At 34.8% G+C, this 17,992-nt stretch overlaps 1 protein-coding gene across 1 annotated transcript in view; it reads left to right on the forward strand.

Moving 5' to 3' along the window:
- The window catches only part of ppil2 (peptidylprolyl isomerase (cyclophilin)-like 2), a 34,208-nt gene extending 17,231 nt beyond the window's left edge, over positions 1–16,977 (forward strand). Inside the window, exons 12-20 of the mRNA XM_042753040.1 lie at positions 1,038–1,144; positions 6,965–7,054; positions 7,280–7,313; positions 11,845–11,962; positions 12,427–12,483; positions 14,432–14,504; positions 14,842–14,904; positions 15,026–15,168; positions 16,614–16,977. Of these exons, the coding sequence (XP_042608974.1) occupies positions 1,038–1,144; positions 6,965–7,054; positions 7,280–7,313; positions 11,845–11,962; positions 12,427–12,483; positions 14,432–14,504; positions 14,842–14,904; positions 15,026–15,168; positions 16,614–16,713 (785 nt within the window). The 3' untranslated portion in view covers positions 16,714–16,977. The remainder of the gene's footprint in view (positions 1–1,037; positions 1,145–6,964; positions 7,055–7,279; positions 7,314–11,844; positions 11,963–12,426; positions 12,484–14,431; positions 14,505–14,841; positions 14,905–15,025; positions 15,169–16,613) is intronic.
- The last annotated feature ends 1,015 nt before the right edge of the window (positions 16,978–17,992 follow it).

A 17,992-nucleotide genomic window follows, 5' to 3' on the forward strand; every position in this document is an offset into this window, starting at 1 on the left:
GGAACACAATTTAAGATATTTTGGATGACAACCAGGAGGCCTGTGACTGTCCCATAGACTGCCAAGTAAATAACAGTGTCAAGACCCATAAAAGGTATGAAAGTCGTCGTCAGAATACTCCATCTGCCATCAGACCTGCAATCTTGATGTTATATGAAGCGACGGGAACACTTTTTGTAAGGAAAGAAAGCAAAAATAACGACTTTATTCAACAATTCCTTTGTCAGCAGTCTCCTCTGTGTCTCTCCATATCACCATATGCTGCGTTTGCTCTTCTGTATCATCCACGCCACAAGAATGCGCTGTTTCTACATGTATTTAGCTTTGATTTGAAAGAAAACAATGCATCCTTGTGGCACGGATGAAACAGAAGAGCATACACAGCATACAGTGATATGGAGAGACACAGAGGAGACTGCTGACAAAGGAATTGTTTAAATAAAGTCTTTATTTTTATTTTTTTATCTTAAATTGTGTTCCGAAGAGGAACAGAGCTTTTACGGGTTTGGAATGACATGAGGGTAAGCAATTAATTACTACATTTTCATTTTGGGGTGGAGTATCCCTTTAAGACATTTTAAGGTGAGTACATTTTAAGCAAATTAGCATTTTTGAGTAAACCATTCCTTTACTGCCTACATATCTTGAATGCACTTAGTTGCTTTGGGTTAATGCATCTGCCAAATGTGCAAATGTAAATGTCACCATGACTGCTGATGCACACAACAAATGACACCATTTCCCTTTTTGTTTATGCTGGGAAGAAGTTGCATGCATTTCATAACATTGCATCATTGCAGTACCTGAAACTCCTGGCAAGTATTAGAGCTGGTTTGTATTTTATTCTAATTTGGAGTGAATCTGGCTTCAGTATACCTCAGGAAACCATCTGGCAGCTGTCAAATCGGTCTTGCATATCTGTTCATTCTCTTTCAGACTAGTATAAGGCTGTTATGATACAAAAATGGTGTCAATACTGTCCACAGCAGAGTCATTCATAAATGTAAAGAATGAAAATATTTATTTTGTGATTTCAGATGCTATTTCCGACGATGCCGTTCGTTACCAGTATGTTAAGAAGAAAGGCTATGTCCGCCTGCACACAAACAAAGGAGACCTGAATGTGGAGTTGCACTGTGATAAGGTAACGTAAACACTAGCACAAACCTCAGTTGTTAAAGTTATTCTATTCTGTTCTGTGTAACATTTCTTGTCATCAAGTGGGCTCATGATCTAAATGGGATTTTTCTGGCTCTGATTGGCACCTTGTTTGCTGTCACAGTGTCAGATCAAGTCCAGATCTGACTGTGGTCCACTTTTGGACACTAAAGTCATTATTTCATTTCATTAGATACAAAACATTAAAGTAAGTGGCATCTGCAGACAGTTCTTGCTAGAGCTTTTCTCAAAAGTAACTTCACATTTACGTGCCACTTTTTCAGATATTTTTAATCAGCTGGCCTTAAGGTCATGTTTTTGGATATATGAAATCAGTTTGAATCAAGTTCACACAGGTGTTCAAGCAGATTAATAATATATCAACAGTAAACATGTTTCACAAAGTTTGTCAAATTTGAAAAAAGGTATTTCACAATATTACTGTTTTTACTATATTTTGATCAAATAAATGCAGCCTCGGTAAGCAGAAGACGCTTTAACATTAAAAACTATTAACATTGACTCTTACTTTTGAATGGTAATTTGTTTATTTCATATTTTAAAATCTAACAAACTTGTTTGTTTGAAAAGTGTCGTAATTGCTTGATATTTTGTATAGTTACATTTTGTAAATACATGTTTAATTGTGGCTTAATGGTATGATCAAATTAGCAGCAATTCTGCAAAAAAATGTCCATTGTTCATTGTCAGTATTGTACAGTACAGTATCTCACACAGAGGTCACTTTCAAACAAAGCAGCTTTCTGTTGGTCAATGCAGTGAATTCACATACGGCATATATACAATTCAATTCCAATTCACGCTAGTTTATAAAAACACAGACCTGCTCATATTTCTGGAGTGAGCAGAGATGTGGTAGAGGTGTTTGTTTAATGTCCTTTCTCTCTGTGTGTGTGTGTGTGTGTGTGTGTGAGTAGTGGTCTAAAGGCCGTCTTGTTTGTACATAATGTATAATTCATGCATTCAGAGTGCTCAGTCTCACTGACACACTGCAACTGCTGACCTACATCGATTGACTGACTCTGTTTTCTTTATTTCTTGTTTTTACGTTGCCTTGTTTTTCTTACTCTACTCTGTTCTGTTATAGTTGCCTGTTAGTTTTTGCTGTTAATGTCAGATTCTAATGCGTTTTCCCTCTTCTCTTTTCTTGATGTGCTCTGTATCCCACTGAGCATGTAAAATCATCCCTGCCATAAAACACTTCCTCGGAAAAATTGTGTTCGTTCTGGCCCTGCGCTGGCGCTAAAACTTACCCATAGTTCTCTCTTCTCAGCTGAGCAGATGCAGGGTCCCTGTTTTTAATTAAGTGAGAGGGTGTGCCAGGCTCTCACTCCTGGGTCAAAGCAGCACATCAATCCCTTTATATCTGTCATTTAGTGTTTCACTTTAACACAGTGCAGGGAAATTGGTGAGCTTTGTCTTGACTGACTTTTTAATTACATACATAAGATTCCATATGCTTTAGTCACATTTATTGTGTTTTCGCCTTATTTTATCACTTTCATGAACAATTTGGCTCAGTCTTTAATTGATGCAGTGCACAAAAGCAGCAAACGGCCTTTACAAGGCCACAGGATAAAAGACTTAATTTGGTTAGAAAATTCCTCTAATTTTAGAATTAAAGCTTAGGGAACATATTGTGAAAACTGAAGTACTTGTCATATTTCAGGTTTGCAGAGACAGCTATAAAATGCAGTAGCGTGTGTGTTTGTGTCAGTGTGACTTGGGAAGGTAAACACTGCTTATGGACAGAAACAGTATTTCATGCTCTTCATAGTCCTAGTAACTAGGTGCTATTTTTGTGTCTTTTCATTGGCTGTGTGTTTGTCAGATCAGGATAAAGAGGAGAGGTCACATTGATAAGGAAATTACCCTCTGCCTTTTTTCTTCCTATCCTATCCTCCACTCCCTCCCTCCTGTGGTTTGCCTGCATTTGTGATTAATCTATTTGTGGTACAGTGTTTACAAAGTAGTAATAGCTTTTTTTTCGTACTGTAAAGGTAAATCTTATGAAAGGCCAAGAAAAATGTCAAGATCATGTTCATATCTCACTGTAGAATTTTTTTTTGCCAAAATAAAATGAAGCCTATTTAGTGTGTTTTGCTTTTCATAACAATTAAGCAAAAAAATTTACGGTAATATAGTTAGAAATACAGTAATTACAATGACTTTAAAATGAAACAGACAGTACCCAGCCTTTATAAGCACTTTACAATTTAAATAATGTTTTAATGTATTTATTTATTCAATGTAATAATAAAAATATGTATAATTGTTAATACATTTTTAAAAAAAAAATACTATATTTTTGGGGGGGAATCGCTTAATTATTTTGAAAATGAGGTAAATGCAAAAACTAACTAGTCTTCTAAAATATGAATCTTTTTTTTTTTTTTTTTGATTTGTCTAGAAACAAATGTTCTCTTGTCCCGGGTTTACAGTTTGCAGCACATGATGGCATCTAGATTGGAATGTCATTGTGGACAGTTATGTAACACTGTCAGGTCTAGATAGAGCAGATGATTGAGATCTTACTTGACAACATTATTTTTGTAGGTGTTTTGTGTGCTTTTCATGCATGAGTGTGTGACATTGAAATCCGAATGTTTTTTTAGGTTCTGACATGATTGACCTCCTCTCGGGGTGACTTATAAAAGTTTAATGTGGAATTTGCTTCTGCATCTCCCAGAAAGGCACGCAGTCTTTCCTGAACACAAAATCAGTTTATTGCCTCGCAGAGGTTTTTTTTGAAGAGAGGGATGTCTGATCGCCATAGAAACTAACACACAAACATTAACAGAGAGGGAGAGGAAGCAACTGCTTTAACTTTCAGTGCTTTGTTTTTTTGTTTTTAACATCTTACATAAACAAGCCTTTCACTTCCTGAATGACCTAGCAGACTCATACATTCAAAGCTGCCAGATGTATTACTAACAAACCTAATTGTTTCTTGACCTTTATAGCCCACAGACGGTCCTTTTGGTAGCACACAAGGGCTTGTATATATGTTAAGTAAAATAATTAAAGGGATTATATGATGCGATTTCAAGTTTTCCTTTCTCTTTGGAGTGTTACAAGTTCTTGGTGCATAAAGAAGATCTGTAAAGTTGCAAATACTAAAGTCTCAAATCCAAAGAGATATTCTTTATAAAAGTTAAGAATTGTCCACGCCCTCCTAAAACGGCTCGTTTAAACGCCCCCACATATCTACGTCAGTATGTGGGAAGATTTGCAAAACACCGCCCAAATGTTCACGGAAAGAAAGAAGGCGTAACCTTTTATTCTCGCTGTTGCCGCTGGTGCCATTTCATGGAGAAGCTGTGTGTTTCATTGTGAAAGTGAAACTACTTTGTTTGGCCTTCCAAACGAGGACGATATCTGCTTCATCATGCCTAGAGCAGATCCGTGCTGGTTGCTGAGGAAATACATCAACTTCACACTGTGGGTTGCAGGATCAGCTTTCACCGTGGACAAAGCGGAGTCCAGCCCGGGGTCGTCACATGTGGCTGCTTCAACCGCTCCTTCGTCGAATCCTCTGGCCTTTCCTCATTATAGCTGCTGGCTGCCGCTCAGTCAAGCCGCTGGCCATTCCTCACTCTTTGCGAGGACAGTCTGGCGCTTCTGACTCATGGAATGTAAGTAGGTTTACATATGTAAAGGATTTGGCACTGATGATTCAAATGTGAATTTTGAGCAGTGTAGAGTAGCACTTGTTGTTTGTTGTTTGTCGTTTCTCCGATCACAAATGCAGACATGGTTTTATGTTTACGCAGCGTGATATGCGACGCAACGTGTTAAAAGACAGTATATGTCATTATAATCAGTAATTATGTCCCCACTGGATGCAGCAAATGCCTCGTTTGTAATGGGTTTTTATTGTTTTTGTTTTGTCATGCCGGTGTTCTGACCGGGACATGCCATAACTGTATATGTTGAGGGGCGTAACATTTCCGTCAGATGCTTGAAACATTTGGCTAATCACAACGCACTGGATAGCTGGCCAATCAGAGCACACCTCGCTTTTCAGGGCGATGAGCTTTATAAAAATCGATGCGTTTCAGAAGGCGGGGCATAGAGGAGAAACAATAATGTACAGAATGTGGAAAATGATGTGTTTTTTTAACCTTAAACCGCTTTAAACCAAACCTGAAACACATTTCATTACACCAAATACACAAAATAATGTTCTTTTTAGCAACATCATATGACCACTTTAAGTCATGATCTGAAGTTATAGTGGACACAGTTCCTGTAATATTCATGAATGATTAAAAGATGCAAGCTGCAGTTTCATTAATGTGAATGTTTTGCAGTTCTTTAATTGGAGACAGGCTTAAATTCCCTTTTGTTGAATCTCATCAAGAAATGTATTTCACCTCCAATATCAATATCATTAAGATTTTTTGCATTGTGGCATTATTTTCATAATAATTAAGCTCATTGTCTGTACTATAATAATCATCCTGTCCAGACATTTTTTTTATTTAGTGCAGTAAATTCTTCCATGATGTATAAATACTTTTATATGTTTATTAATAAAATAATAATTTATCTTTATTTTTCTTGCATAATCGTAATGACATTTTTTTGTCACGATGGGAAAAAAAATCCTAATGATCCTAAATAGTTTTTCCTCTTATTTTTTGTTATTTCTTATTTGTTTTTACTATTTTATGACTTTTTTTTTTTACTATTTTAAACTTTACAGTTTTCATACTTCCTGGAGATTTAGTAGATTCTTCTCTCTCAGGACCTGAAGTGGGACATTCACATTGACTCCATTGTTAAAAAGGCCCAGCAGAGGTTGTACTTTCTTCGCCAGCTGAGGAAGTTCAACCTGCCACAGGAGCTGCTGAAACAGTTCTACTCTGCCATCATTGAATCTGTCCTCTGGACTTCAGTAACGGTCTGGTTCAGCTCAGCTACCAAATCTGACCTCAGAAGACTACAGAGGGTAGTCCGGACTGCTGAGCGAAACTTTGGTACAACCCTCCCTTCTATTCAAGAACTGTACTCATCCAGAGTGAGCAAAAGGGCTGGCAAAATCACTCTGGACCCCTCACATCCAGCACACTTCCTATTTGAACTGTTGCCATCTGGTCGACGCTACAGAGCTCTGAGCACCAGAACGACCAGACACAGGAACAGTTTCTTCCCTCAGGCAATCCATCTCAAGAACACTTGACAATAACTGTGGAACACACAACACTATTTATACACTCATACACTTATTTATCTAACACACATATTTAGTCTACACTGCAAATCTGCACAATAATATACCTGTACATACAAAACTGTCTATAGTAATATATCTGCACATACAATTGTCAATTTGTATATTGTTATTCGTTACTTATTTCTTTTTTTATTTCATTTTATTTTATTTTATTTATATATTTTTTTTTATTATCTGTGTTTTTGTTCTGTCGCTGTCATTCTGTTGCACTGCGGAAGCTTCTGTCATGAAAACAAATTCCTTGTGTGTGTAAACGTACCTGGCAATAAAGCTCATTCTGATTCTGATTCATTCTTCTTATGCGAGTTGTAAGATCTTCAAAAGAGTGTTATTATTGCTTGTCCTGAAACACTTTGTTTATGTGATTTGTATGGTCTGCTGTGTCCCACAACCACAACAAAAATATATATTTGTAAATGAATCAAAATTTCTTCACACCTTCTTCAGTTTAGCGGGCTGCTATGCAAGTGTCATCATAATGACAAACAGTTTTTTATAAATCACATTCCTTGACATTAAAACTGATATTTGTTTTATTCCTCGCAGGTCCCCAAGGCTGGAGAAAACTTTGTAAAACTGTGTAAGAAAGGATATTATGATGGCACAATATTCCACCGCTCTATTAGAAATTTCATGGTAAACAAATTTTTCATAAAATTACATTTTTTTTTAAATTTATCCATCAGTGAACTAGTTTAGATATTAGTTTTTTAGATTTTAATTAAAAATTTTGGTCAGGCTTGTCATTTTCCATGACGTTGGAGTTCCCATAGATGTCTAGCCATTTAAAGCCATGGAATTGCCTTCTTTTTTTATCTTGGAAAATATGTGGCATAATTATGTGTTATTTGTTATTTTCAGATTCAAGGAGGAGACCCTACAGGGACTGGGACAGGTAATCATTTTACATTTGTTCTCAATCATTTAATGGTTACAACTCAGACTGACGGTGATGATTATTTGCACAATGTATACATATATGCAATATATTTACAATGTACAAATTCTGCTTTTAAGGTCATTTAGACTTTAAAAGTGCATTAAAATCAAAACAATAAAAAGTCCTTGAATATGAAAAGTAATAGAACTTTAGTATTTAAGTGAAGTTTAAGTATTTTTCCTCACAAAAATGAATGTTTTCTCATATATCCCACTCTAAGCTTTAAAGAGGGCTGTGGGACACAAGCAGGACGGAGTCCATCTCTTGTCTCTTATCTTCATGTTTTCTCCCAAAATTCCAAAGTAATTGACACTCAGGGAAAGTGAAACTGAATTACCGGTGCATGTCAAATATATGAGCTCACGTACCTCTCTTATTCGACATCAATCCAAATGTTTCCATGGTCGCAATGTGGCATTTGGCTGCTAACAAATGATTTCTTTTGTTTGTGAAAGATTTTTTGTTCTTTAGTGTTGTAATATTATTATCATATTATCAAAAATGTGTTTTGTTGTACCATCTGCAGCGGGGTACTTCACAACAGATGAGCTACATATATCTTTCTCAGACTTTCCTAAACTGTCTAGACAATATGACCTCAGTTTTCGTCAGAAGATCCAGCTGAATGGCTTTTTTGACGCACATTTGCGAGGGATGTTTTCCTGTGTTCATGAGTGTTAAAAGGTGCAGTCTAACTGAGAAACAGAAAGGGTAAGGAGTTAGTGCACTCTATTCCCATATATCTAAAATTCAGTCCCATAAAAAATGCACCAGCCTCACCTGAGACCTTTGTGTAAAAAGAAGGACTGAAAGCAAGAGGAGAAGGAAGTAGACTGAAAGATTTGAACAGAGAGTGAATTTTAAAGTGGTTAGTGTTAGACCTGAAGGTCAGAAGCAGCTTCTATCTTGCAGTCATTCTCTCGTGTATATTACCAAGCACATTGAGGCGAGGTTTGCTATTGCATTTAACCTTAAATAGATACAAATAAAAGGGTGAGATTTTGTATCAAATGTGTGCTTTTAGTCACTCGAGTGGCACAGAGTGTAAATGGCTCTTCACGTATGTTAGGGAAGAGTTTGCAGTGTCCACAATTCTCAGTGATGCATTTGAATATGCATGTGATTATCTGTCAAAATGGCAATAACAATACATGCAAATGCCTTTTTTAGAAGAATAATTCACACAAAAATGAAAACATTTTGTCATTTACTCTTGTCATTTCATATCTCTATGACTTACTTTCTTCTGTAGAACACAGAAGGAGAATTTTTAAAATAATATGGCAATGTTTTTTTTTTATTTATTGAAGTTAATATGGACTGGGGCTGTTAAGCTCCAAAATGACAATAATAAAAAAAAATTATTATATCAGTCATGTGATGAACAGATTCTCGAGCTATTCACTTAAAATTCATCCTAGTTATTTGGGAATTAAACATTTTAGTCAGATCTTCTCAATGAATCTGTAATTCAAAAAATTCAAACCATAAAAAAAAACATTACTTGAAAAACAAAGGAAATTAACTGAAATTAAAATGAAATATAAAAGTAACTTTAATTTCCTTTATAATCTAGTTGCCAGAGCAACATTTCTCATTTTCATTTAGTTTAAGTTGAAGTACAAAAATTACTAAAATGGAATAAACTAAAAATTATAAAACTATATAGACATATTGTAAAAAATAAATAAATACAAAATCACACAACAAAATTACTACATCTTGCAAATTAAAATGAAAACAAAAAGTATAAAAATAAAATCTAATTCAAAATAATAAAAAACAATAAAATGACACTGGATCCAGTTCACAAAACCTGAGTGTCACCTGGACGCAATTAATAACTTAAATTTCGGTCTGTTCTTCATACAAAAGTTTCGTATGAATTTTGCAAAAACTTTGTAATTGCAGAGGAACCAGGACATTTTTCTGTGAACTATCCCATTAATATGAACCGTTAAAAGATATGTACCGTTAAATGTTGACATTATACCAACCATAATAACGTGGCTTATTTATTATTATTATTTTGAAGGCTTTGATCATGTGTGCAGGAGTCCTGTTTTCCTCCATTTAGTTGAAAAATAGATAATATTAACCAAATTATCAAAATGTGTTTTGGATGCTGCAACAAGAAGTCATGAGTGTGACAAATCACACAATGTTCCTTTTAAGAGACGCAGCTTTTCTGTAATAATGGTGCGCTTTTAGGCTGTGAATGAATGTGCAGTGATTATGATTCTGCAGGATACGTCTACAAAATTAAATGAAGGCTTCTTACACAGCGGTTTGCTATTAGTGCAGCAGAAAAAAAATCACAACTCACGCTGATATGCACAAACATTTTTAAGATATACCCACACATGAATGAGTATATAATAGTCTGCATGCATAAAAGAAAAGAGGAATCAAAAACCACCAACTCTGATCTATTTGCAGAAGTGTTTAATTGTTATTATGATTGGGTTTTTACATGAATTGCTGGTTAGTCAGATTAAACATAATTGCATATTTCCAACTGCGATAATTTGTAATTAGTAACTGCAGACCTATGAATGTGGTACTTCAAGCTTGAATTACTAGATAGCCTTTGCATGAGATGTTTTTTTATATGTACGGTTTATTGATGATTTATTGTGTATTGCATACATTTTTTTTAAAGTAACAGTAATGTTAAATTTAATGTTAAAATTAATGTGGCATAATTATTGCTATTAACTTCTGTCTGCAAATAATTAGAAATGTATCATTTCATCACTTGCTCACCAATGGATCCTCTGCAATGAATGGGTGCCGTCAGAATGAGAGTTCAAACAGCTGATAAAAACAGTAAAGTACGCCATGCCACTCCAGTCCATCAGTTAATCATCTTGTGAAGTGAAAAGCTGCATGTTTGTAAAAAAAAAACAAAATCCTTCATTAGGACGTTTTAACTTTAAATTGTTTGTTCCTTCTAAAATAAGTCCGTAATATTGCTTTCTCCAGTGAAGATTCACCTCGTCTAAATCAGGAGAGAAATATGCATAGATCAAGCACAGTTTGCAAGTGAAAACACAATGGACTTTTTCACTGGAGGAACTGTTTTTATAGATCTGAATATTTCTGATTTCGTAACATTTCTGGATCGTTTTTCCGACGGCACCCATTCACTGCAGAGGATCCATTGGTGAATTTTCCAATGATGTGAATTTTCTGTGATAATGCACATCACTCCACAGATGCTTGGATTTAACCATCTAACTTTGGATTTTATTATTTCTATTAAGTAGTCTAATAAATGCTCAAAATTGTTAAAAAATTTTTTTTTTAAAACAAATCACTTTTTCTTACAATTGTTTTTTAAATCTTGGCAGCCTTGGTATTCTGTATTTTTTTTCTCATCCTTTTTAATTAAGTCAGTGGCATGGGGTAGAAAATGTCATCAAGGTCATAAATTATGCAGAAATGTCACCTGGGGAATGTTTATGAGGGTGTGCAAGCTTTCAAAGGCAGATTGGTGTGCCGTAAAGCCATCGCTCCACAACGACACCAGCTGCTGGACGTTTAACTCCTCTCTGCTCCGCTACAGCTAGAATTATATGCTACTGCTCATGGAAAAGTACAAAAGATTTTCAAACTCACATGACTGTGTGAATTCAGTCGGGGGAAGGTGTCTCAGAACAACATCTGAGTTGTTGAAAAATGTTCTTAATCTTGCATTCAAGCGCAGTCTCATGTCAGTCTCTCTGTGCACACACACACACACGTCCAGCATCCAGCAGAGCTTTTGATTGAGCATGATGAAGCGTTAATTAGTGTACCTGATTTGGATATGGTGTTTGTTTATGGTGACAGAAGACGACGCATGGTGCCTGTGCGTGAGGTACTGGGTTAGTTATTGTTTAGATTATTTGAAGTGATTCAAAAAGACAATCTGGGTCAAGTTCAGTTAACTGCTTTAATATTTCAGTGTAAAATCTGGGAAGAATTAAATAGTCAGACTACTGCATTATACACTAACATACTAAGTGTGGTCTGTAATTTTTTTTTTAATGTTTTTGAAAGGAGACTCTTAGCTTACCAAGGCTGCATTTATTTGATCAAAAATACATTGAAAACAGCAATATTGTCCAATATTATTGTTTTTGATAACTTTTTTATTTTATTATATTTTAAAATGTCATTTATGATGCAAAGCTGAAAGTTCGGCATCATTACTCAAGTCTTCAGTGTCACATTATTCTTCAGAAATCTTCTACACTTTATATTTAAATGAATGCGTTTCTGTTTGTGTAAATGTTATACTGTTTTATTGTTGTGCTGGATCACTGCTTTTGTTGTTCTGCTGTAATTATACCAGACTACAGATGTGATGCTGCATACAGCAGGGTTGTTATTGGCCAAGTGTCATGATGTGTTACTCTTAATCTCATACACATGCCCCCCATTGTGTTTAATATCCACATATCCCCCCTCCTGTTCCTCTCTCTGTTGTTGTGTGTATTAGGAGGAGAGTCTTACTGGGGGAAGCCATTCAAGGACGAGTTCAGGCCCAATCTGTCTCACACGGGTCGTGGTATTCTGAGCATGGCTAACTCAGGACCCAACACAAATAAATCCCAGTTGTGAGTAAATGTTTCATCTCCTCATTACAGTGACTGGATTCATATCAAACGCTCTGTTTAGAGTTTGTTTTAAACCTCTAAACTATTACACTTCTGGAATTAATTCAGCCAGAGCCTCTTAACAAACTTTAACCTGATGTCTGCTTTGGGTTTTTATAAACCTCTTTTTTTAAATATTGACCTTTGACATCACTAGAATTTTCTGCATTTTAAATCTAACCAGCACCTGTGATGTCATTCTGATATTTGCATACTGAATTCTGGTTGGTCTTGTCTTTCTTGTACTTATTTAACCCTCTGTAACAGCAATAACAGACGAGAGGAAACAAAGCCTAAACTGACCTGAAACTTCAGCACTATTTTGTGTTGCCTGTGTATGCACTGATGTTTAGCCCATGAAAGGCAAATATAGTGTAAGTATGAAACTGCCCTTACTAAAATGTTTCTTTTCTGTTTACTTTCAGCTTTATAACATTTCGCTCATGCACATACCTGGACAGGAAACACACTGTGTTTGGAAGGTAATTTTAGTTATGGATTGATTTGTGTTCAGTAACAGGACATTCACAGTCAAATAGCTTCATCAAGGCAGTACTAAATTAAAAAAAGAAGAAGAAAAAGTTTTATGACCCCTCTTTTTAAAATAAATATATTTTATAAATATATATTTTATAATACAGTAAAACAGTAATATTGTGAAATATTATTAAAATTTAAAATAACAGGTTTTTGTATGAATATATTTTAAAATGCTATTTATTACTTTGATGGGAAGCTGACTTTTCAGCAGTCTTCACTGTCATGATCTTTCAGAAATAACTTTAACATGCTAATTTGCTAAATAAATAATTTATTATTATTATAATCAATGTTGAAAAACAGTTGTGCTGCTTAATATATTTGTGATATTCACGATTATTATCTATATATTATCTTTTTTTGTATATATAAATATCTTTGCTGTCACTTTTGATCATTTTAATGCACCTTTGCTAAATAAAAGTGTTAATGTCTTTAAAAAAAATCATATAGTCATCAAACATTTGAATAGTAGTGTATGTTTATCTTAAAATGTATGCATGTTTGTGTATTTGTGAAGATTGTTTATTATGGTGGATTTCAGTGAAGGTTAAATGGTCTATTTCTCTGTGTGAACCCCTTCCTGGGGAAAAGCATGTCTTCTGTTGAATCAGAACATTCCAGCACACACACACACACACACACACACACTTTCACTCTGAGGGAAAGTCTTGCCCATTTGGCATTGAGTTGAAATCCTTGGACTCTAGCTGTGGAATTCAGAGGCTTGTCAGTATAAGCCTGAACCAAACTCCTGTGTACACCCACATGCACCCCTCAGTCTGTGTGTACTTACTGAGCACATGCAGTATGAACGGACACACACACACACCTCAACCCTCAGCCTATGGGGCACCTAGAAACCTGAGGCTCCTGTTTTGTAGGAACAGCTGAACAAAAAGAGAAAGTACACAGCATGTGTACAGATAGATCCAACACAACAAACAAGACAAATGAGGCATCATTTACTGGTCATTTCCATGTTATAGATTTGTTTGCTGTCCTCCCAAGATAAGAAATGTGAGACTGGGTTCGAGCTTCCCTCGTTACAGATATCACAACTTGGTACTGAATAATAACTTGTTTAAACTGCAACTGCATATTAAGTTGTTAAAGAAAGTTGAAAAATTGGCCTGTCAAGCTCCAAAAATTACCAAAAATATAAATCACCAAGAAATGATAATAGATGCACAATTTTCCAAATTTTCTGAAGCCATATTGATTTATTTACTCAAACCTGTTTGATTTGATTATTTATATGTTGTATTTTAGTATGTAGTATTTATTAATAGTTTTAATTTTAATTTTAGTTTGTTTTTGAAATTTTATGTGCTTGTAATTTTTATTATTTATTATTAATTTATTTTTATTTAGCTTTACTTTATTATTTCAGTTTTAGTTTGACCAATTTTTGTACTTCAATTTAAGCTTATTTATTTAAGATACATTGCCAAGGCAGCATTTATTTTCATGCAAGTTTTGGTTTTTAATCAAAAAAAAGTATTTTATTATTGAATTTAATTTCATACTCGCTGAAAATAATTTTAAATAGTTTTAGTTAACAATAACAACCCTGTTAAAACCTGTTTTCAGAAGACTTAAAATATAACTTAAATATAAATACATGTATTTTATTTTATGGATTATACTTCTTTGGTCCTTTTTTGCCCTTGTAGCGTAACAGCTCAAGATGAGGATAAATAAATTGCAGTATTTTTCGTTTTTGGATGTGTTGTTCCTTTAAGAAAAGTTGAAGATTGTTGGCTACAGTGAGAGAGTTTGATTCGGTCTCATTAGAGATATTATCACCACTTGGTTCTGAATATTTCCTCATTTACTCTTTGCAGCAGGATTTTAATAGGATTCTGTCCCTCTCTTGCTCTCTTTTAGAGTGGTTGGTGGTTTAGAGACCCTCACAGCGATGGAGAATGTTGAAAGTGATCCAAAGACAGACAAACCCAAGGTGCTGAAGCCATTTTTGTTCCTTCTGTAGCATCAGAAAATGAACAATTCGGTTGCACAAGCACATGTCAGCAGTGTAGGGCTGTGCTTTATGTTGACTCACGGTACCTCCTGTTTGTTTATATTTTTCCACCTGCTGTCAAATCCCACAATGCCAAAAAAGAAAACAGTCCAATTCAAAACAGCAGAATTTCAACAATTTTTCTCTCCTTTTGGTTGGGGCTGCAGTGTTTTTGACACATCAAGACTTGCATTTCTTACATTTCTCTCATGGTGACAGCATGCTAATAGGTGAAGAGTGTTTTCTCAGACTCACTGTTTCTCTTTCACATTGTCAGTCTGAGATAAAGCTGCTGAGCACTACAGTATTTGTGGACCCGTATGAGGAAGCGGATGCACAGGTCAGCATTTGTGTTCATGTACCTTGTCAATATGGTATTAGTTGTGTTTTCATGCTGTGCCGTCGATGTGACACTGTGTGTGTGTGTGTGTGTGTGTGTGTGTGTGTGTGTGTGTGTTTAGATTGCAGCCGAGCGAGAGAAGGAAGCACAGAAACAGGAGGAAGAGAGAGCACAAACCTCTGCTTCAGTCAACAAGGCAAAAACAGAGGACAAGCCTAAAACCTTTAGACCAGGAGTGGGCAAATATATCAACATGACTGCCACGTGAGTTCTCACACACACACACACACACATCCATGATGATGTGTAAAATCACAGATCTTGCAGATCTACACCATCACAGCAAAGAAATGATTCAACCAGAACTGATTTAGACTCAAACATGAGGAACTTTGTATTCCGTCTTTGTAATAATAGATGGATAGGCAGATCTCATAATGACAGGATCATTATTTAATGATATAAAGCTGCTTTGATGGTAAATGAGTGTGTTTGTGGGTGTCACTAGTGAGGGTTTCATCCCACACCACAGCAGGACTCAGGATATCAGCAAAGTTTACTGAGAACAACAAGAGATCATTCTAATTATCCCTCACAACCCCACTGCTTCTCTCACACATACACACACACACACACGACTGACTGTTAAACAGACATACACATACATTCACAGTAATGTGAACACCTGCTACACACACTGTTACCTGATGGGAACAGCGCCATGTTTCACGTGCACATGCTGCATGCAAGTATTATGAAAAACATGCTTGTTATTCAGTTTCACTTACTGTGTATTACTTACACAAACACAAACATGGGGTTCGGATAATTAAATAAGCTCAAAAAAATTCAAAGAATTACATCATCAATAAATGTCATGTCAATTAACCATGTTTACATAAAATAACTGTATTAATAATGATACCATTGAAAGAACTGCAATAAATAAATTAATGTGAATTTTTGTGGAAAAAATGCTTTCAAAATGTCAACAAAAAAAAAAAAAAAACATAATGCAAAAAAAAAATAGGTTTCTTTTTCTTGAAAAATATAATCTATTATTTATTTAATTTATTTTGGATACAAAATGACCCATATACCCAGTTACGATTTTATAAGAGGAATTTAGAAAATGAGAAAGAAAATATATATTTTTAAAAAATTATAAAAGGATACATTTTTTTTTTTTTTTTTTTTTTAATGTTTAATCAATCTGCCATGTATTACGTTTTTTAATATTTGTATACTTTTTGTATTTGAGGTATTTCTTCTTTCAGTTAAGTTATACTCTTTTGTTTCTACGTTTGTTTTTTTATATACTTTATGACATTTATTTTATTGTAGTTTAACACGGTTTTAAAGATACTATAAAAGACTAGTTACTACTTTTTCACCCTTTCTATGAACCTTAGATTTAAACAGGCTACTGTACCTTTAATAGCTCTGTATGTAAATGACGTCCATTATCATTGGCTAAACTCATTGCATGTGAAATGATGAGTAACAGCATTTATATTCAAGTTCCAGATTTGCTGCTGCTTCATTCAGTAACAGCCTTTTTTGCAAAACCTTGCATGATGTGACAGTTTCACAAAACACTGTGCTCTGAAACGTGCCAGACAAACTGCTGAGGCTGGACTCACAATCACTACTGAATCAATTACACAAACCTAATTAACTTTAATGTCTTATTCACTCTCCTTCATCAGGAAACATTCCCACCCAGATGGTGACAAACCCTCCACTAGTGAAGCTCCTGCCAAGAAACCCAAAGGCCGAACAGGTTTTGGAGACTTCAGTTCCTGGTAGAAGCACGGCACTGTCCCTCCTCACAAAGACTGATCGTGGCTAAATGAAGATATTGGACTAATCATACTCGGCGCAGACCTCTTGGTTTTTCCCTTTTATGGACCCTGTTTTGATTTGGATTTTTAAATAATAATGTGGCAGGGATTGTTTAGTTCACATGTAGTTAAGTCAAGTCTTTCTTTATATTGAGTCCTGTAAATAATCAGTTATTTTTTGTGTATTAAATGATTTAATGTATGATTTAATAAATGCATTTTGCTAAAATTTGGCTTGTTCATGCTGCAGTGTTTTTATTTGTGTTAATTGTATATGAAAGAAAAAAAAAATCCTCACAATTCTGACTTTGTTTCTGCCAATTCTGTATTTACATCTAACAGTTCTAATTTTATATGACACTTTTTTTTTTTTGTGCCACAGAATAAAAATAAAAAAGGTAATTGCACGTTTATATCTTGTAATTCTGAGTGATCTATCAATCTAAATTTACAGTTTTTATATAGCCAAATATAAAAATGTTCTCTCTGAAGCAATGTCATTACTGAGTCTCCTCCTCTTCTTCATCTAGTGTTGTCATTGTGTGCAGGTATCGTGGCATTGTGCTTGTAGCTACAGTATCAGGCATCCTCCAGTGGGACGTACCGTTCATCCCACAACTTCCAGAATGGTGCACGGAAAGTCTCTGTAGTTCTTATTAGTTCACACAATACAGCATTTCTCCTCTTGTGGTTTTGTGGATCTTTTTTCTGGAGGGGAGTTTCCTGTGCTTACTTGCTTTGTTCTTGCTGAGTGTTTAATGGGTTTTTTAATATGTATATATACTGTATATATATATATTATTTTTTGCTGCTGTGACCCAAGCGTATTTCATATGACCCCGAGGGCCAATTATGCAAGCTTACTGTTTCTGAAAGTTATTACCTCTTTCACTTCCTTCTGCTGGCATAACGACAAATCTCACAGAACCTGTCAGGTGAAGCTCATAGAAACCTTTTTTTTTTTTTTTTTTTTTTTTTTTTTGTAACATCATGTCAGTCATGTTTTTATAAAAATGACTTTATTAATAATGATACTCACTATTGAGAATAACTGCAAAAAATAAATAAGTATATAAATGTCAAGATCCATTAAATTCAAGTGAATTTGTGTGGATTTTTTTTTTTTTTTTTGCAATATGATGCAAAAAAAAATAAAGGTTTCTTTTTCTTGCAAAATATAATCTATTTTATTAATTCTGGATGAAAAATTACTCATACACTGATTCAAAAGTTTAGGGTCAGCA

The sequence above is a fragment of the Cyprinus carpio genome, chromosome A5 (assembly GCF_018340385.1).
Source record: "Cyprinus carpio isolate SPL01 chromosome A5, ASM1834038v1, whole genome shotgun sequence".
NCBI lineage: Eukaryota > Metazoa > Chordata > Actinopteri > Cypriniformes > Cyprinidae > Cyprinus > Cyprinus carpio.